Source organism: Mobula hypostoma, chromosome 10 (genome assembly GCF_963921235.1).
Source record: "Mobula hypostoma chromosome 10, sMobHyp1.1, whole genome shotgun sequence".
Taxonomy (NCBI): domain Eukaryota; kingdom Metazoa; phylum Chordata; class Chondrichthyes; order Myliobatiformes; family Myliobatidae; genus Mobula; species Mobula hypostoma.
The window spans coordinates 31,960,939-31,983,056 of record NC_086106.1 but is presented as its reverse complement, the minus strand read 5'-3'; the positions used below and the strand labels follow the sequence as shown (position 1 = coordinate 31,983,056).

General features: G+C 45.5%; 1 protein-coding gene across 1 annotated transcript in view; it reads left to right on the top strand.

The window, feature by feature from the left end:
* Positions 1-18,886, top strand: part of LOC134352483 (zinc finger protein 721-like) — a 76,837-nt gene extending 57,951 nt beyond the window's left edge. Inside the window, exons 6-7 of the mRNA XM_063059757.1 lie at positions 10,174-10,220; positions 14,051-18,886. Of these exons, the coding sequence (XP_062915827.1) occupies positions 10,174-10,220; positions 14,051-15,188 (1,185 nt within the window). The 3' untranslated portion in view covers positions 15,189-18,886. The remainder of the gene's footprint in view (positions 1-10,173; positions 10,221-14,050) is intronic.
* Positions 18,887-22,118: the final 3,232 nt, after the last annotated feature.

Here is a 22,118-nt window from a genome sequence, read left to right as displayed (position 1 = left end):
ATCTAATGAATTTAATATTAAACACACAGCGTATATTTTCCCCATATGAACATATAAAATCATGGTACCACCAATATTGCTGAATCAGTGGGAGCCCTGGGCTTGTTTTCCTGCAACAAGACGGTCCTATCGAGGGGTGATGGGAGACAGCGATACTCGAAGGGGGTTCCTTATGTCCAGTCTATTCTGCAGTTTAGTTTTCGTTGCATTCATTGCAGAAAACTCTGCTTCACAGAGGTACGATGTTGGAAATGGAGGCACCGTTTTCACTGCTTTCGTGGCTATCTCAGGATATTTAGCCTTGACTTTGATCCAGAATGCCGGCAGAGATGTTATGTCAAACATACTTTTCAGCCCACCGTCATTTGCAAGCTTGAGGAGTCGATCTTCTTCCCGCGCTGACATGGATGACGTGCGGGTAATGACCTCGCGTGCGTTAAAGTTCCAACAGTGGGCGTGACAGTGAAAGGTGTAGCTGACTCATATGATCAAATCATATCGTTTCTCATGGCCCGGTAGCACATGCTTTGCCGCCCGGTGGTTGGGGACCACTGATCCAAACCATTGACATATAACGTACAAAGAATCGGTCCCAACACAAACTCCTGTGGAACACCACTGGCCACTGGCAGTCAGCCGGAAAAGGCTCCCTTTATTCCCACTCTTTGCCTCCTGCCAGTTAACCACTGCTTTATCCATGCCAGTATCTTTCCTGTAATACCATGGGCTCAACTTGTTAAGTAGTGTCATGTACAACACTTGGTCAAAGATCTTCTGAAAAGTCCACGTAAACAGCATTCACTAATTCTCCTTTGTCTATCCTGCCTGTTATTTCCTCAAAGAATTCCAACATGTTTTTCAGGCAACATAATCATGCTGACTACAGCCTATTTTATATGTGCCTCCAAGTAATAATGTATTACAACATCTCCTCAACCACTGAGGTCACACGAACTGGCCTATAATTTCCTTTCTTCTGCCTCTCTCCCTTCCTGAAGAGTGAGTGACATTTGCAGTTTTCCAGTCTTCCAGAGTCATTCTAGAATCTGGTGATCCTTGAAAGATCATTACTAATGCCTCCACAATCTCTTCAGCCACCTCTTTCTTTTCAAATCTTTTTATTGTTATATTATACAAAAGAAATAGCACGAGTACATTGAAGTAACAACACTTACAATGTCTCAAAAAAGACATTATCTTAAAGATTGAAAAAAAAATTTGTGATAACAAAAAAAACCTACTAAGCAGAAAAAGTAGGGGAGAAAAAAACCATTAGGTGTACAACCCTGGAGCCATGCGTCATACACAAAGCTTCTAAAGATAAACATCAAACCGCCAGCAAGGAAAGAAAATATACCAAAAAGTTTACAATTAGATCGTGGAAAAAATCTATCAATTAGCTCAAGTGATAATAACAAGCAAATGAGACCCATCTTTTCTCAAAATCAAATAAAGGTTCAAAGGTTCGACTTATAATTTTCTCCAAACTAAGACATAGCATCACTTGAGAGAACCATTGTGACAAATTGGGAGCTGATGTATCCTTCCACTTCAACAAAATGGCCCTCCTAGCTATCAATGTAACAAATGCAATAACATGTTGGTCAGACACAGAAATACCATGAATATTTTGAGCTCCTCAGCCACCTCTGTCAGAACCCTGGGGTGTACACCATCTGGTCCAGGTGACCTATCTACCTTCAAATCTTTCAGTTTCCCAAGAACCTTCTCCCTAGTAACGGCAACTTCACACACTTCTGCCCCCTGACACTCTGGAACTTCCACCATACTGTTAGTGTCTTCCACAGTGAATAATGATGCAAAATACTTATTCAGTTTGTCCGGCATTTCGTTGTCCCCCACTACTACCTCTCCAGCATCGTTTTCCAACGGTCCGATATCCACTCTCATCTCTCTTTTGCATTTTATATATGTGAAGAAATTTTTGGTATCCTCTTTAATATTATTGGCTAGTTTACTTTTATGTTCCATCTTTTCCTTCTTAGTGACTCTTTTAGTTGCTTTCTGTTGGTTATATGTAATATACAAATGATATATCAAGTACTCATTGTGAAATGGTACAGAGATTTTCACAATGAAATATGCCGTGCCTGAACTGAGAGCTCATGGTATATGGACATCAGTTATTAAAAGTGGCAGGATAGGATATGAAACTGGTTAAGGCAATGTATGGGATTCTGGATTTTATAAGTACCGGCATAGCAGAGTGGTTAGGTCATGATATAGCCAGAGAAAACACAGGTTTAATACAGTACTTTCTGAAGCCCTGGGGATTGTGGGTAAGGATCCAGCCATTGATTTCACTCTGACCAAGCTGTTGGCCCCCAATCTCGAAACCTAGGCAGGCAGCTTACCAGCAGCCATTCCAAGTTTTGGGAGATATCAGTGGGAGCTGTAACATCAAGCTAGCCTGTTTTGAATAAGCGTAACAAATACTTCAGCTCTATTTCAAGGGCCTTTACCTCCGAACGTCGACTCAGACCATGAGAGGCCTGTGTCGGGCATTTTCATGCCTTACAAGGCGCAGATTGGAAGTTCCCTCCCCTTACCTCCAGTGTCTGTCCAGGTACGGGAGACTTAGGCCCCACACCACCAGGTCTGGGAACAGTTATCACTCTTCAACCATCAGATTCCTGAATCAGTGCAGACAACATCACTCACCTCAACACTGAGCTGATCACGGAACACAACCGATAGATTCACTTTTAAGGACTTTCCAACTCGTGTTCTCAGTATTATTTATCTACTTATTATTATTAGTTTTCTGTATGTGCATGGTTTGGCACTCTTTGTAGTTTTTCATTGATTCTATTGTATTTTTTTGTTCTACTTGAATGCCCTGAAGAAAATGAATCTCGGGGTTGTACTCTGATAATAAATTTATTTTGAACTTTGAAGGAATTTGCTGTACACAAAGTACCAGAGAGTCATTCACTAGAGAAACAGTCCTTTGATCTACAGTGTCCAAACCACTCAATGTACCAACCTAGACTAATCCCAAATACTGGCATTAGATTCCTAGCCTTCTGTTCATTGGCAATTTAAGTACTTGTTCAAATGCCTCTTAAATGTTGTGTTATACCTGCCTGCACTACTTTCTTGGGCAGATGGTTTCTTTGTGTTGCAAAAGGCTCCCTCTCACATCCCTTCCAAACCTCCTGTACCTCAACTTAAACTTATGCCAGCTAGACGCATCTGCCAAGTGGAAAAAGAAGATTTCTACTTCTTGACCTGTCGATCTGCCTCATCCCCCTCCACACCATGGAAGCACACCGAGCCTATCCTGTCTCATGTTTCCTCCGTTATTTCATTGGCTGTAAAGTGATTTGGGATCTTCAGTGGGTGTGACGGTCCTGGTTCAGGGCTCAGGCAATGCAAACACACCCCCCAAACCCCCGCCTCTGTCAAGCCCTGTCAAAGTGTTGTAATTTTCAGTGAGTTCTCTTCACGTTCTGACTCCGAATCAGATCATGAAACGTGTCGTTTTGGAGGCAGCAGTACATAGAATACTGTAGATTATGAATTACAATGTACATCAGTGTGCAAAGGGACAGCAAAAAGAGGCGGAATTCTTCTCAGCTCCAGATGATACAAGCTGACTCTACTCAATCCCTCCCTTGGGTGGCACGGTCATCTAGTGGTCAGCACAATGCTTCCCAGAACCAGCGACACGGGTTTACACATTCTCCCTGTGACCGCATGGGATTCTGCCCACAGTCCAACGATATAACCGATGACAGGTTAACTGGTCTTTGGAAATTGTCCCATGATTAGGCCAGGATTAAATCAGGAGATTGCTGGGCGGTGTGGCTCAGCGGGCCGGAAGGGACAGTTCAACACCTAATCTCAATAATTAACAAAAAGCAAATTATGTAGCAAGGCAGCTGTGCCTACAACCAGTCCCGCAAATCTCTGCTACACTCCCATAAATGACAACCAGTCCCGCAAATCTCTGCTACACTCCCACAAATGACAGCCAGTCCAGCAAATCTCTGCCAAACTCTCACAAATGACAACCAGTCCAGTAAATCTCTGCTACACTCCCACAAATGACAGCCAGTCCAGCAAATCTCTGCCACACTCCCACAAATGACAGCCAGTCCAGTAAATCTCTGCTGCACTCCCACAAATGACAACCAGTCCAGCAAATCTCTGCCACACTCCCACAAATGACAACCAGTCCAGCAAATCTCTGCCACACTCCCACAAATGACCGGTACTTTCATTACAAGGACAGACGGACAGGCAAGGAGACCAATGTTGTACTCGTACCCCACCTCTCCTCTCATCAAGGCCCGATACAGGCACTAGATCGCCTGAGATCTGAAATTACATCCTCTCATAATAAAGGCCAACAAACTATTTACCTTTTTAAGAACTTGTTCCTTGTCCTCTTAGTCCTTTATTATTTGATATTGCATTAGAACCTCTTGCAATTGCCATTCGAGAATCTCCAAATATTACTGGGATAACTCGGGGCTTAAAGTCCCATAAAATATCACTCTATGCTGATGACTTACTTTCATATATTTCTAATCCTCAAAAATCCATCCCTGCTGCTTTAGATTTATTAGCACAATTCAGTCTTTTTTCAGGTCATAAATTAAATCTTAGTAAGAGTGAACTTTTTCCGATTAATAAACAACTTCCCTTGTATCATAACTTTCCGTTTAAATTGATTAATAATTATTTCTCATATTTTGGGATTAAAATTACTTGTAAATACAAAGATTTATTGAAGACTAATTTTTTATCCTTAATTGATCATATTACTCAACTTTCATCTAAATGGTTACCATTATATTTAACTTTGATTGGTCATATTAATGCAGTTAAGATGTTTATTCTGCCAAAATTTTTATATATATTTCAGGCATTACCGATTTTTGTTCCAAAATCTTTTTTTGATAGACTCTAAAATTTCTTCATTTATTTGGCAAAATAAAAACCCGAGATTGGGTAAAATACATTTACAGAAAGCTAAGAGAGATGGAGGTCTAGCATTACCTAACTTTAGATTCTATTATTGGGCAATTAATATTCGACATATGAAATTTTGATTACTTGACCAAGACATACTATTCATTCCTAAATGGGTAGTATTGGAATTACAATCTGCTCAGGGCTATGCACTGGGCTCTATTTTAGGTTCCTCTCTTCCTTTTGATTTGAAACGCCTCAAACTGGTCTCTAACCCGATAGTTAAATATACCTTGCGTATTTGGTTTCAATTCAGAAAATTTTTTGATCTTAACCAATTTGGGCTAGCGATCCCTATTTTAGGTAACATATCTTTTCCTCCCTCTTTCACGGATCGGGCGTTTCAAATTTGGAAGACTAAGGGTATTTCACGGTTTTTGGATTTATTTTTAGATGGTTCCCTTATGTCTTTTGAACAATTATCTAATAAATATAATTTACCAAGAATACATTTTTTTAGATATCTTCAAGTTAGAAATTTCCTAAGTACTATACTCTCTTCCTTTCCAATGCTCCCTCCTACATATATTTTAGATATTATAATTAACCTTAATCCATGTCAGAAAGGTGCAACGGCTATTATTTATAATATTATTATGAAACTTGGGAAAGCTCCATTTGATAAGATTAGGTCAGATTGGGAACAAGAATTGGGTTCTATTATTTCCGTGGATGACTGGGGGCAGATTTTACAATTAGTCAATACTTCCTCTATCTGTGCTAAACATTCCCTAATTCAATTTAAAGTTGTTCATAGAGCACATATGTCCAAAGATAAATTAGCTCGTTTTTATTCTCATATTAATCCTTTTTGTGATAGATGTCCGGGGCAGATAGCCTCTTTAACTCATATGTTTTGGTCTTGTCCTACTCTGGAAACTTCTTGGAGAGACATTTTTAATATTATCTCAAAGGTATTGAATATAGATATCTCTCCTCATCCTATTACTGCTATCTTTGGACTACCTAAAATTTCCAGTCATCTTTCCCCTTCAGCCCATAGAATGATTGCATTTCTTACTTTAATAGCGAAAAGATGTATCTTACAACATTGGAAAGAGCTTAATGCTCCAACTACCTTTTTTTGGTTTTCCCAGACGATATTATGCTTAAATTTGGAGAAAATTAGAAGTAATCTTTATGATTCCTCACTTAAATTTGAACAGACCTGGAGATCTTTTATTCAATATTTTCATTTAATTTAATTTTTTTTTCCCTTTTGTTTCATATTTATATTCCCTTCTTGCCTTTTTTTAACTGTTTTTAATGGAGGTCGGGTTTGAGGATGTGATTTTAAGTTCTTTAACTCTACCTTTTTCCAAGTTAGCCCATTGCTTTGCTTTGCTTTTAGTTTAGTTGCACGGTGGGGTTTTTTTGGGGGTCTTTTTTGGGGGGTTTTTTCCTTTTCTCTATTGATATATATATATAAAAATTAGTATACTATTATTTTACCCTATTATTTTATGTTTAAATTGCACTGTTTGTATCAATTTTTTCTTCTGTATTAATATCTCCTGTAATTTCTAACAGTGTATTAGTGCCTTTATGGTTTACCCTTTGTATACTTATTCAATAAAAAGATTTAAAAAGAAAGAAAGAAAGAACTTGTCCCACCTGCAAATTGACTTGATTCCTTTCAACATTAACACTTGCTCTGTCACTTTCAAAAATGCTTCTTCAAACTCAGCTTCCGGAGCTGTGATCCAGGTTTCTGTCCTCAGAGTGACAAGTCTCTTCCTTAAATTGATTTTACCATTCCTTCACAAGAAGTAGAAATACTGTTGGTTTTTCTATCAACGACGTTTGTGGAGAGGTTTTGTCATTTTGCGTCTGATAGACATTAAAACAAAAATCACTAAAACAAACAAGCAGTGTAAAGGTCAAAAAATGTCGCAATTTTGTCGGGCTCGCGGCCTGTTCAAAAATCTGATGATGGCGGAGAAGAAATGTCCCTAAGATGTTGAGTGTGGCCTTCAGGCTCCTGTACCTCCTCCCCAACGGTAATATCGCAAAGTCTCGACTCTGCCTGGCCACTGGATCCAGATGGGAATTGGGAAGAGAGAGTGAGGCTGACGCTGCGCAACTCTCCCTCACTGAAATCCAAACCACGCGCTAGTCTCGACACTATCATCATCATCATAATGGTGTCGAGGTCTTCATCGACGGTGACCATGGACGAACAATGGCATCGCAAAGAGGGCACGTCCTGGATGGTGAGGGCACATCATTAGTGGTGGATGCCACCTTCTCGAAGCACTGCCTCATGCCTCAAGAAGAGGTCTTCGATGGTGGGGAGTCTGTGACGGAGCTGGGAGTGTCACCAGCCCTCTGTAGCCTCTTGCGGTCCGGTGTCGGAGACTACCGGGCAGTGATGTAACAGGCTGGAATGCCCTCTGCAGAATTCGCAAGAGCGTTTTGATGAAACTCCTCAAACTCCTAGTGGTATAGTTACTGGCGAACCTTCTTCACAACTGCATCAGTGTTGGGCCAAGACAGATCCTCCGAGATGAAGACGCCCATTGTTGGACTTCTATCAGTAACGATGTGCATCTCCCAGCTTCTCTTTCCCGGAGCCCACGGTCAGGTCCGTGGTGTTGCTAATGTTGAATGGCAGGTTGTCATCGCGTCGTCACTCAGCCAGTGAACCTATCTCATTCCCGATCCTCCCTCGTCACTTGGTGAGATTCTGCCCAGTGATCGGTGCACTGACGTTTGAACTGTGCCTGCCCAGAGAGTCGCATCCCGTACCCGGCAGCTGAATGGCGGCTGCAATACTGTTTCTGTGTCTTTAGGTGGACGACCCACTGAATCTAAGGCGGTGTAGTGGTCAGCACAATGCTTTACAGTACCAGTGACCCGGGTCCAATTCCCACCGCGGCCTGTAAGGACTTTGTATGCTTTTCCCGCGGGGGACCCCGTGGGTTTCCTCCGGGTGCTCCGGTTTCCTCCCACAGTCCAAAGGCGTACCAATTGTCATTGTAAATTCTCCTGTGATTAGGCTGGGGTTAAATTGGGGGTTGCTGCGTCCCAGAGATAACACGAGCCTAAATCAGTGGCTCGAAGGGCCAGAGAGCCAATTCTGTGCTTTACCTCAATAAATAAAATCCATAATCACACTCAATCCTGAATTTCCATCTTTCCTCATTCCTTAATAAATAGACCTGTCATTCTGTGGAGTCCATGCTGGTTGAAGATCAGTGCCGTCATGGATATGACACACAGCAGAGATGATTACACATTCCCACAGGGATGCTGACACTGCAGCCTCTGCTTCAACCCTGACCTCTTTGCAAAGCTCTCCGTGTGGAGTTTGTACGTTCTCCCCCATGCCCGCGTGCGTATCCTCCCGCATCCCAACGGCGTACAGGTGGGTTGGTTAGCCAGCCACTGCAAATTGCCCTTGCTGTGCAGGTGAATGATAAACGCAGAGGGAGTCAGTGTCAGGCAAATGCAATGGGATGAATGAATAAGCGTACCAACTAGTTGGGATGGAGTCTGTATACCAAATGCCCTGTTGTGTGCTAGATGCCTCAAAGAACCAGAAAATTTATTCACAATCAGAGAATATGAAGGATCTCTGTCCACTTGTTCAATCTGTATACACCTGTTGGAATAATGGTGTCAGACTGAGTGTGTTTTAATCAGTGACCAGTTTCCCAATCACATTGCCCGTTATCTCCCCAGCATGACGCAGAATGTCCACCAGGGAAAGGGAACTGTGGCCTTTCCCATCTCAGCAACGTGCTGTCCCTTTTATCAAGGAGATCCTTTTACCCACTCCTTCAGAAACTCAAAGTAAACTAACATGGTTTCTCTGCAGGTCAAGCAACTGAGCACGTCCTCGGTAGTTGTTTTCTGTCTAGTGTGAACGAGCTTTTTCTTCCCTTGATCTGTAACTTATTGAAGCTCTTTCCACAGTCAGTGCTGAGGGGCTGAGTTTGCACCCTTGCTCAGATATGTGTGCTTAACCATCCCACTAGGTAAGTAGAGGCTTGTGAACCTTGCTCGGAAGCAGAACATCCAATACCAGATTTTAATATCTCTGTAAGTTCTTCACTTAATCTTTGGCTCCAGAAGTTTGTTGCTCCCTTCTTAATGCCCAGTAAAAGCAGCTGGCTAAATAAATATACGATACAAATTCAGATATTTCCAGCTTTCCTGAGTTAACTATGTTATATTTCAATAGTTCAATGGTTCCATTGAATATCAGAGAATGTATACAATATATAACCTGAAATTCTTACTCTCTGCAAACATCCTCAGAGGAAAGCCCCCAAAGAATGAATGACAGAAAAAAACCATAAGAACTCCAAAGCCCCCATGCCCCCATGCCCCCCACTTGTTCTAGCATAGAGCATCAGCATTCCCACCACCCACCAACTGCAAAGGTCCCAAAGAGAGCCCATGGTCTGCAGGACATCAAAAGCTAACTGTTCACGCCAATATTTTCAACATCCCACAATCACTCTCTCTCACTAACAAGGGAGAGACAGAAACCACTCCTTCCACAGTGAGAGGGGAGATAACAGTAGTCTGATTTCTAGGAATTGAGAATAAAAATGTGGTCTGATTTTCTAGTGTAGTGCTAAGGAAGGACTGCCTAGCAACTTTCAAAACTGTTCTCTCAAGATAGACAGGGTATTTTAATGCACAGCTAAGTCGATATTTAGCTCTCAGTGACAACAGTAGTCTGATGCACAGCCAGAGATGTTGCCAGACGTGAGTATTTTCAGCATTTTTTGTGTAACTTTTTAATGATCTAGCCCTTATCACATTGCTATTCCTGGGAGCACGTTCTAGTAAATCGATTTGTTATTGTCACATGTACCAAGCAGGTGAAAAAAAAACCGTGCCATACATATCAATTCAGTTCAACGCTGCACTGAGATAGTCCAAGGTAAAACAACACATCTTTGAATTCAAAGTACATTTATTATCAAATTATGTATGCAATATACAACCCTGAAATTCGTCTTCCCTACGGACAGCCATGAAACAATTTGATTCCCCAAGCTAGAAAATAATAAGAGAATTGAAGTTGTGATGGCCATAAAAACAATTTCCATCACCGTTTCAAATGGCGAGTTACCTTACCCACAAGCCTCTGCCACTGGAAAGAGCTCTATCGCTCTGCACAGATCGGACGCCGGACACCGGACGTGACGTCCCAAGCCTGAACACTACGGCCTTCGACACACAGTCTTCCAGGTCGGCGGCAGGTAGGAGCGGGGTGCGGGTCTAGGCAACACCGAGACAGGGCGCGGCCTAAAACGAAGTTCCCTTGCGGAAAAAAATATTTACAACTTCTGCGGGCCGCCAGACAATCGGAGTTCCCGGCCCTCTGCACCCATAAATTTTAGAATTTTAGTCGGCGCGACCCCCAGACAGTCGCCAGCCCCACCCCAGAACTCACCGCGGGCGTGGCGCATGCGTATTGCGGGAAAACAGCAATGGATAGAGTGGTTTCTTCAGCTCGGGGCATTGTGGGGATGGAGTTAGGCATTTTTTAAAACCGCAATCTGCAGAGCGGCGGGCAAATTGGAAAGTGATGATTTGTTAAGATTCAGCTATCCAACGGAACCTAATAGCTTGTAAATTGAGCAACACACATCAACGTTGCTGGTGAACGCAGCAGGCCAGGCAGCATCTCTAGGAAGAGGTACAGTCGACGTTTCGGGCCGAGACCCTTCGTCAGGACTAACTGAAGGAAGAGCTAGTAAGAGATTTGAAAGTGGGAGGGGGAAGGAGAGATCTGAAACGTCGACTGTACCTCTTCCTAGAGAGGTTGCCTGGCCTGCTGCGTTCACCAGCAATGTTGATGTGTATTGCTTGAATTTCCAGCATCTGCAGATTTCCTCGTGTTTGAGCTTGTAAATTGAAGCTACATTGAAACATAATTTGGCAGCAATGTGTAAAAACTGTTTTTTCAAGTGACGTATGTTCACAACCACATATCTCACTGCATCACTAAACGTTCATCAAGTTCCATGCTGCTATCATCCCGCGTTCTGTGAGATAACATGAAGCATTTCATCTGGTTCTATTCAGGAGTGAAATAACAAGGCACTGGAGCAGCAGTTGGCAGTACAGCCCTTCAAGGCAGCTCCACAATTCCATTGCTGGAGGGGTAGTAAGGTGGGGGGGGGGGAACAAGGAAATGGTGGTGGAACTGAATAAGTATTTTGCACCAGTCCTCACTGTGGAAGACACGAGCAGTGTGCCAGAAATTTTAGAGTGTCAGGTGGGAGAAGTGAGTGCAGTTGCTGTTCAAAAAAGTGCTTGGGAAGCTGAAAGGGCCTCTTGGAGCAGATGGATTACATCCCAGGGCTCTGAAAGGGCCTCTTGGAGCAGATGGATTACATCCCAGGGCTCTGAAAGGGCCTCTTGGAGCAGATGGATTACATCCCAGGGCTCTGAAAGGGCCTCTTGGAGCAGATGGATTACATCCCAGGGCTCTGAAAGAAGAAGCTGAAGACATTGTAGAAGTATTAGTAATGATCATTCACAAATCACTACATTATGCAGACTGGAAAATTGCAAATGTCACTCCACTATTTAAGAAGGCAGAAGAAAGGAAATTATAGATCAGTTAGCCTGACCTCAGCAGTTAGAACAATGCGGGAGTCCAGTATTAAGGACGATGTTTTGGGGGTACTTGGAGGCACATGAAAAAGTAGGCCAAAGTCATCATGGTTTCATTAAAAACAATTCTTTTCTGTTGGAATTCTTTTTATGTTACTTGTCAATGATTTGGTTGTTGGAATTGATGGCTTAATTGCAAAGTTTTCAGATAATATGAAGAAAGTTGGAAGAGTAAATAGTGTTGAGGAAGCAGGGAGTTACGAAAGGACTTGGACAGATTGTTGGAAAGTGTATGGTTATGCACTTTGGTAGAAGGAATAAAGGTAAGGACTACTTTCTAAATGGGGAAAAATTCAAAAGGTACAAAGGGACTTGGGAGACCTCATGCAGGATCCTTAAAGGCTAGCTTGCAGATCGAGTCAGTGGTGAGAAAGGCAAATGTAATGTTGGCATAGAATATAAGAGCAAGGATGTAGTACTAAGGCTTTATAAGGCATTGGTCAGACAGCACTTGGAGTATTGTGAGTAGTTTTAGGCCTCTTGTATAAGAAAAGATATGCTGTCATTGGAGAATCCAGATGCGGGTCAAGAAAATGTTTCCAGTAATGAAGGGGTTAACATATGAGGAGTGTTTGATGACTCTGGGCCTGTACTCACTGGAGTTTAGAAGAATGAAGGAGGATCTATTGAAACCTGTATCTTGAAAGGCCTAGGTAGTGGATGTGGAGAGGATGTCTTATGGTCATTTGCCAGTCTCATTTTAATATAGATGATATCAATATATTCAGCCTCATCTTGATATAAATACAGTTGGTTGAACTTTTGTCTATCGATTGCAGCCTTTAGTATATTCATAGTGTAGTCCAGTAGTATCTCTGAGACAATGTACCTTCTCAGCATCTTACTCTTTTCATGTTTGATCTGATTATGGACTTAACAGAACTGCCCCGGATGCCAGAGCTCTCTGTCAGTGTAGGTCTGTTGTCAGTGGAGAGACAGTGAAGCTCCTGGATATAGAATTGTTTTATTCAACAAAAATTAGCAACAGGCATCATATTGAGAGACTCTTGGAAGCAGAGGCCTCTCAGCCCAATATTACATGATATTTTATCTGCTAAAGACCAGCGGGGCAATTTTACAGTTACAATGTATCTACAATACTTCCTTTGAATCACATATAGTTTTCACATACCTCCTTCTCTGCACCCACACTCCAGACACCCACAATGAACGTCAATCAGCATTGCCTGGTTTGTAATCAACTCCAGGAAAACTATTGTTCAGGACTGGCATTTTAAATTCAATCTACAATCCATGTTCTTGTCTGAAGATTGGCTGCTGGTGAAATTAATATTTGCTATCTACCCTAACTCCAGAATGTGCCCTAACGGGGCCTTCTACCGGGGGCAGACTTGCATCTGGTGTTGAATCTCGTCATCATGGTGCAGCTCAGGAGAGAGAGGGATAGTATTCAGGTTCCAAATGGGGGGGCTGAGGGAGTTGCAGCTGGAGAGTGACGGAACGTCCCCGGGCTGGTCTCTGGAATCCTGGGGGGCTTGTCGATAAACGGTGAAGTCTCATTTCATTCGAACTCCCTAACGTCCTGTCCCATGTCCTGTATCCTCATAAGACAACATGACACAGGGTAAGACTGTTGATCAGAAGACATACTCATTCGTCCTAATTTCACCTGCTCCCCACTTCTCTAAATAATGACGGTCTTTATTCCTAGGGTGGGGGGGGCACGGTAGCGTAGTGGTTAGCACAATGGTTTACAATACTGGCAACCCGGGGTTCAATTCTCAACACTGCCTTTAGGGAGTTTGTACGTTCTCCAGGTTCATCGGTCTCCTCCACAGTCCAAAGACGTACAGGTTGGTGGGTTAATTGGTCATTGTAAATTGTCCTGTGATTAGGCAAGAGTTAAACTGGGGATGGCGGGGTGGCTCGAAGGGCTGGAACAGCTTCTTCTGCACTGCATGACTTACTAACCATGTACTTACACTTTATACTTTATTGTCACCAAACAATTGATACTAGAACGTACAATCATCAGAGCGATATTTGATTCTGCGTTTCCCGCTCCCTGGAGTGAAAATCGATAGTAACTAATGACAGACAGACAGATAATGCGAGAGCCCATTATGTTAATACAGAATGCCCTGTAGTATTCCAGAAAGGGACCGGGTGGGCATTGCGTGGTGGGTGTATGGAACTAGCTTCCGGGGGAAACAGGGACAATCACCACACCTAAAGGACATTTTGACAGGTGCACGGATAGGACACGTAGAGGGATATTGGCAAAAAGTGGGCAAATGAGACTGGCTCAGGCAACTTGGCCGGCACGGATGAGTAGGACCGAAGGGCCTGTGTGTAGGTCACACAACTGACCAAATTTGACAGCCTCTGTGCTTGTGTGGAATCCTTTGCTGAGATTTGTCTTTCTCCCGTTACGTCTGTTTCACAGGACACCAGCGATGGAGGATTCCGAGACCAGGAGCGTGAACCGCGGACCGTCTGCCGACCTGCCGGAGTCGCGGGCGCCGGCGCGCCACTGGCCTTTGGACGCAGAGGCGGTGAACCCTGTTGGCGTCGGGCAGGCGCCGTTCACCTGCTCCAGTTGCGGGCGGGGCTTCAGACGGGCGGCCGGACTGACCAGGCACTTGTGCGGCCACGCCAACGACCGGCCGTGGAAGTGCGGGGACTGCGGGAAGGGGTTCAGTTACCCGTCGCGGCTGGAGATGCACCGGCGCGGCCACACCGGCGAGAGGCCGTACACCTGCTCAGTGTGCGGCAGAGGCTTCATTTACTCGTCCCACCTTGTCAGACACCAGCGGGTGCACGCCGCGGAGAAACAGTTCACCTGCTCCTTGTGTGGGGGAGGGTTTACCAACCTGTCCAGCCTTCTCAGCCACCAGAAGGAGCACACCGGGGAAAGCCCATTCACCTGCTCGGACTGCGGGAAGGGCTTCACGTGCCCGTCCCACCTTCGCAGGCACCAGCGGCTCCACACCCAGGAGAGGCAGTTCATCTGCTCCTTGTGTGGGAAAGGATGCAGCCACTTCTCCAGCCTGCTCAGGCACCAGCGCGACCACACCGGGGAGAGGCCCTTCACCTGCTCCCAGTGCGGGAAGGGCTTCACTCGGTCGTCCAGCCTTCTCGTGCACCAGCGGGTTCACACCGGGGAGAGGCCGTACACCTGCTCCATGTGCGGGAAGGGGTTCACGTGCTCGTCCTATCTCCTGGCACACCAGCGGGAGCACACCGGGGAGCGGCCCTTCGCCTGCTCGGAGTGCGGCCGGGGGTTCGCGTGCTCCTCCGGCCTCCTCATACACCGGCGGGTCCACACCGGGGAGCGGCCCTTCGCCTGCTCAGCCTGCGGCCGCTCTTTCATCAGTTCCTCCCACCTGCTGACGCACCAGCGGGTCCACACTGGGGACCGGCCCTTCACCTGCTCCGAGTGCGGGAAGGGATTCGTCCATTCGTCCAGCCTGCTCACCCACCTGCGGGTCCACACCGGGGAGAAACCTTTCATCTGCTCCGTGTGCGTAAAAGGCTTCGGAAGTTTGTCCAGTCTGTGGATTCACCAACAAGTCCACAAGTGACCACAGGGTTTGAATTGCTCCTGTTTGTCAAACCTAGGGAGTGACTGCAATTTCACATTCTTCTTATGTTAGTAACCTCAAAATCTGATCTAGGAATTGCAGTTAAATCTCTAACAAATCAGAAGGAATGGATGTTCAGTTATATTTGTTAATATTTAAGTTCAATCCTAGCACAACCCTCCCACCATCAAAGACATCTTCAAAGGGCAGCATCCATCATTAAGGGCCCTCACAGTCCGGGAGATGCCCTCCTCTCATTGCTACAATCAGGGAAGACATGCAGGAACTTGAAGATGCATAATCAATGTTTAAGAACAGCTTCTTCCCCTGTCATCAGGTTTCTGAATGACCATGAACCCATGAACACCACATTCTTTTCCTCTGTTAATTTATTTAGTGTAGCTTATGGTAATGTTTGAACTGTGGCCAATTGGCAAATGGGAGTGTGAGGAGATAAAGAGGTGACTTCACGGGGGTCTGCGATTGAAGATGAAAAAGGCAGCAATTGGCAGCAGTTTTCGCAGTTTGAACTGCAGCCAATCAGTGAACGGGATTTATTAGCAAGGGTAAATAAAGATAAGGCGGGGGAAGTGGAGCGGCCATTGTGTGAGTGGGCCAGTGTTAGAGTGGGGAAGCTATGGCTCATCAGTATTTGGCGAAGTAAGTATCTGGTAAGTTTCTTCTTCACTATTCTTCCTTCCTGGTCAGTTAGAGCAGGGAGAATGACTTCAGGGGAGGTGTTATGTTCTTTGTGCAAGATGTCACATTCTGGGAGACTTACAGCCTCCCAGATGACCACAACTGCACCGGGTGCACCAAGCAGCAGATCCTCGGAGAAGCCATTGAGGAACTGGAGCTGCAACTCGATGACATTAGGCTCATACGGGAGGCTGAGGAGGTGTTAGATGGGAGCTACAAGGAGGTAGTCACCCCTAGGTTGCAGGAGGCAGGTAGCTGGGTGACAGGCAGGAGAAGGAAGGGAAATAGGCAGACTGTGTAGAGCACCACAGTGGCCGCTCCCCTCAATAGTAAGTATACAACTTTGGGTACTATTGAGGGGGATGACCTACTGGGGGGAGCCACAGATAGAAACACCCGGATGGCATGTTGCCTCCCAGGTGCCAGGGTCAGGAACATCTTGGATCAGATCCGTGGCATTCTAAAGGGGGAAGGGGGAGAGGGAGCAACCAGAGACTTGGTACCTACTGGCACTGATGACAGAGGTAGGAAAGGTGCGGAGATCCTGAAGAGAGATTTTAGGGAGCTAGGTAGAAAGCTGAAAGCAGGACCTCCAGGGTAGTAATCTCTGGATTGCTGCCTGTGCCAGGCGCCAGTGGGGGCAAGAATAGGATGATTTGGCAGGTGAATGCATGGCTGGGGAACTGGTGCAGGGGGCAGGGGTTCAGGTTTATGGATCATTGGGATTCCTTCTGGCGTATGTATGACCTGTACAAAAGGGATAGATTACACCTGAATGTGGGCGGGGGGGGGGGGTGCAAATGTCCTTGCAGGCAAGTTTGCTGGAGCTGTTCAGGAGTTTAGCAGGGATATGGGAACTGAAGTGATAGGGCTGAGGATGGGGCGGTTGGTATACTGACAGAGGCAGTCTGCAGTGAGACTGATGATGGGGCAAAATCACAGACAACAGGATGAGTTGCAATGCAAAAGGGGGACAAAAAGGGTGATGAATACAGGACTGAAGGTGTTATATTTGAATGCTTGCAGTATATGGAATAAAGTAGATGAATTTGCAGCACAGAGATTGTGAGGTTTGACAATGTGAGCATCACTGAGTCATGGCTGAGGGAAGATTATAGCTGTGAGCTTGGCATCCAAGGATACATATTGTATTGAAAGGACTGGCAGGTAGGCAGAGGAGTGGGGTGACTCTGTTAGTAAAATATGAAATCAAATCCTTAGAAAGAGGTGAGATAGGACTGGAAGTTGTTGAACCCTTGTGGGTAGGGAGAAAGAACTGCAAGGGTAAAAGGACCCTAATGGGAGTGAAATACAACACTACAACAGCAGGCATGGTGGATTTCAATATGCAGGTAGATTGGGAAAATCAGGTTGGTGCTGGATACCAAGAGGGGGAAATTGTAGAATACCTATGAGATGGCTTTTTAGAGCAGGACGAGGTTGAGCCCACTGGGAAAAAGGCAATTCTGGATTGGGTGTTGTGCAACGAACCAGAATTGATTAAGGGAGCTTAAGGTAAAGGAAACCTTAGGGGACAGTGATCATAATATGAAAGAATTCACCCTGCAATTTGAGAGGGAGAAGTTAAAGTTAAATGTATTGTTACAACAGTGGAGTAAAAGGAATTACAGAGGCCAAAGTGGATTGGAAGGAGCACTAGCAGGGGTAATGGCAGAGCAGCAAAGGCTGGGGCTGCCGGAAGCTATTCAGAAGGCACAGGGTCTGGAAGAGGAAGAAGTATTGTAAAGGCAAACTGACGCAACCGTGGCTGAGGTTACTAAAATAAAAGCCAAAGAGAGGGCACAAAATAGAGCAAAAATTAATGGGAAGGTAGAGGATTGGGAAGCTTTTAAAAACCAACAGAAGACAAATACAAAACTCATACATAATGAAAAGATGGAATACGAAGTTCAGCTAGCCAATAATATTAAATAGGATTCAAAAAGTTTCTTCAGATACATGAAAAGTAAAAGAGAGGTGACAACAGATATTGGACCACTGGAGAGTGATGCTGGAGAGGTAGTAATGGGGACAAGGAAATTGTGGACAAACTAAATAAGGATTTTGCAACAGTCTTCACTGTTGAAAACACCAGCAGTATGTTGGAATTCTGAGTGTCGGGGGCAGAAGTGTGTGAAATTATCTTTACTAGGGAGAAGTTTCTTGGGAAACTGAAAGTAGATAAGTCACCTGGACCAGATGGACAACAACCCAGGGTTCTGAAAAAGGTGGTTGAAGAGATTGTAGAGGCATTAGTAATGATCTTTCAAGAATTACTAGCTTCTGGAATGGTTCCGGAAGACTGGAAAATTGCCAATGTCACTCCACTCTTCAAGAAGGGAGAGAGGCAGAAGAAAGAAAGTTATAAGCCAGTTAATCTGACAGTGGTTGGGAAGATGTTGGGGTCAATTGTTAAGAATGTCCTTTTGAGGTACTTGATGGTACATGATAAAATAGGCTGAAGTCAGCATGGTTTCGTAAGGGAAAATCTTGCCTGACAAATCTGATGGAATTCTTTGAAGAAATAAAAGCAGGATAGACAAAGGAGATTCGGTGGATGTTGTGCACCTGGATTTTCAGAAGGCCTTTGACAAGGTGCTACACATGTGGTTGCTTAACAAGTTAAGACCCCATGGTATTACAGGGAAGATACTAGCATGGACAGACCACTGGCTGATCGACAGGAGGCAAAAAGTGGGAATAAAGGGGGAGAAAATTCAAAAATATGAGGTGCAAAGGGACTTGGGGGTCCTCGTGCAGGATTCCCTGAGGGTTAGTTTGCAGCTTGAGTCAGTGGTGAGAGAGGCAAATGCAATGTTAGCATTCATTTCATGAGGACTAGAATATAAACGCAAGGATATAATACTGAGGCTTTATCAGACACTGGGAAGGCCTCACTTGGAGTATTGTGAGTCATTTTGGGTGCCTTATCCAAGAAAGGATGTGTTGACATTGGAGAGGGTCCATTGGAGGTTCATGGGAATGATTCTGGGAACGAAAGGGTTAACGTATGAGGAGTGTTTGATGACTCTGGCCCTGTACTCACAGGAATTCCGAAGAATGAGGGAGGATCTCATCGAAACCTATCAAATGATGAAAGGCCTCAACAGAGTGGATGTGGAGAGAATGTTTCCTGTGGTGGAAGAGCACAGTATTTGAATAGAGGGACGGCCATTTAGAATGGAGATAAGAAGGAATTTCGTTAGCCGGAGAGTGGAGAATCTGTGGAATTCATTGCGACACGCGGCCGTGGAGGCCAAGTCTTGATGTATATTTTGGGCAGATGTTGATAGATTCTTCATTAGTCGGGGCAAGAAGGGATACGGGAGGAAGGCAGGAGATTGGGACTGAGAGGCAAATAGATCAGCCAATGCAATGGCAGGGCAGACTGACCAAATGGCCCAACTCTGCTCCCGTATCTTATGGTTTACGTATTTCGCTGTCGTGCTGCCGCAAGACAACAGATTTCACAATACAATTCACAATAACCCTGTCTGATCATCCCACTCGTTACCATGCCAACCGTACTGCTCAATTAAGCCGGTCTGTATTTGGCCCATATCACCGTAAACCTTTCCTTATCCAAAGGATTTTTCAGTGTATTGTATCTGCTGCAGCCATCATCCCCGGCAGCTCATTCCATATACGCACCACCTGTACGTGACCAGCCCCTGCGTGTAGAAGACTTGTCCATTAGGTCCCTTTTAATTCTTTCCCCTCTCACCATAAACTGATACCCTCTAGTGTTTGGTTTCTTTTCCCTGGAGAAAAGGCTGTGTGTAGTTTCCCTATTCTTGTCATTCGTGATCTTATACAGCTCAAGAAGGTCACCCTTCAGTATCCTACATTCCTAAGAATAAAATCCCAGCCAGCTTAACCACTCCCTATAAGGTGATAAGATATAGGAGCAGGATTGGGCCATTTGACCCATCGAGTCTGCTCCGACATGTCACCATGGCTGATCTAATTTTCCTCTCAGCCCCAATCTCCTGCCTTCTCTCCGCATCCTTTCATGCCCTGACCAAACAAGAATCTATCAAGCTCTGCCTTGAATCTACCCGATGATTTGTCCTGTGACCACAAATTCCACAGATTCACCACTCTCTGGCTAAAGAAATTCCTCCTCATCTCCTTTCTAAATGGACACCCGTCTATCCTGGGGCTGTGCCTCCTGGTCTTAGGCTATTCCACCACAGGAAGCATCCTCTTCACGTCCACTCTATCCAGGCCTTTCAACATCCAATAGGTTTCAACGTGGTCTTCTGAATTCCAGAGTCGTGAAACAGTCCTGATTTGACAAGCCTTTCAATCCCGGAATCATTTTCTTGAACCCTCTCCAATGCCTACCTCTCCCTGTCCGAGGGGAGATTTGCAGTGGCGAGTTGACCCCATGGAACTGCACATCTGCGGACTGTGGGAGAGAGTGTGCAAGGTCTGTGTAGACAGCGGCAGCAATCGAGCCATCACTGGCACTGCAAAACGATTGCACTAAATTCTACACTACCTTTCTGCCCGAAAATCACTCGATTGTAAGTTATTCCTGCTGAGTTCCGCCGCCACAAAGTGACAAGTTTTCCATTACGTGGAGAAGGCAGGAGAACAGGGTTGAGGGAGGTAATAAATCGGCCATAACCGAATGGCAGGGCTGACGCGACGGGTTGAGTGATCTATTTCTGCAGTCACGCGGAGAATAAGCAAATTGGACGCAGGCAGCAGCGGAACTCGGGAGTAGACCCGGGTCGCCGCAGCTGTCTTTCAGGTGGCTTCGCGCTTTCTCGTCTCGACTCCTGAGATGTTGATCTGATGCGGACAGGGGTGATGATTTGCCCTGATTGGGGACCCGTTGCTTCAGAAGAACGAGATGAAATTAGAGTCACGTTTTGACAGTAGTTTGAAACACTGATCTGTGAGAGTGAGACAGTATTGTAGAATCATCAGAATCGGGTTATTGTCACCGACACGTCACGGACGCTGTTCTCCCGGCAGCAGTACTGTGCAAGGCGTTAAAAAATTACTGCGCTACACTAAACATAAATAGTGAACCGGAAGTTGGTGTTCAAGAATTCGTAGAGCATTCAGGATTGGAGTTCCGTGTGGGGAGAGGCACGAGGGGCTGTGACCACCTCGCCAAGTACTCGAATCGGCAAGACTGGAGTTCGAGGCCTTTGATTTGGGGTCTTCATCCAGGGCCCTCAATCGGCATCAATCTGTGAGTCCTGGGGTCGACGCCGAAGGTCGAGCGGAAGTGTGGGTCTGTGAATCTGCAGGAGGCGATGCCGGGTTGGTGGACTGCCTGTCCCGGGGGTCAGAGAACTGTTTATGTGTGGGGGGGGGAGACTCGTTTTGTTACATTATTGCGGTCTGTTTTGTTTTGTGCTCTGTGTCGTTCTGCTGGCCATCGTTGGTACACAATGCCGGCGCCGGGATGTATGCTGACACTTGCGGGCTGCCCCCGGCGCAGTGTTAGATTGCATTGGCCGTTAACGCGAACGACGCGTTTCACTTTAATGCTTTTCCTGTACACGTGGTAAATAAATGAATCTGAAATCCGGTGGCGGAGTGGCAGGGGCTGTTCCCTAAAGCGCTGATTGTGGGTCGTCAGGCTTCTGCACCTCCTGCCTGATGGTAGCATTGAGAAGAGGGCTGGGGTCCTCAGTGATGGGTGGCAGCGCGTTTTGAAGACGTCCTCGGTGGCGGGGAGACTTGTGATCCTGTGCGCTGGAGCTGCAGCCAGTCAAAATGCTCTCCACCATACGTCTACAGAAATTGGTTGAGTCTTTGGTGACACACGGGTCTCCCCACGGCCGCTGGTGTGCTTTCTTCACGCTTGCAGGAATGCCTGGGCCCAGGATAGATGTTGTTGCCACGGAACTGAGCTGCCTTTCCTTTCCACCGTTGACGCCCTCAGTGAGGGCTGGCATGTGTTCTGTCTTCCCTTTCCCCACGGTCAAGGTCCTCGGTCACGATCGACCTACCTGGCTTTCTATCTGTCCCTGTTTCCATTGCGATAGGGAAGAACTGTAGCCGCCGTCCCTCAGGGCCAGAGAGCCGTGTTCGATCGTAACCTCGGGTGCGCGTTTGCATGCGCTCCCCGTCACCGTGTGGGTTTCATCGGGGTGTTGGCTGGTTAACTTGATTCCACAACTAGCCCTTGTTTGCATGTGTGGAGGAATCCGGGGAACACTGTTGCAAAAAAAAACACCGACCCAGAGAGTCATCCATGCCGTGCAA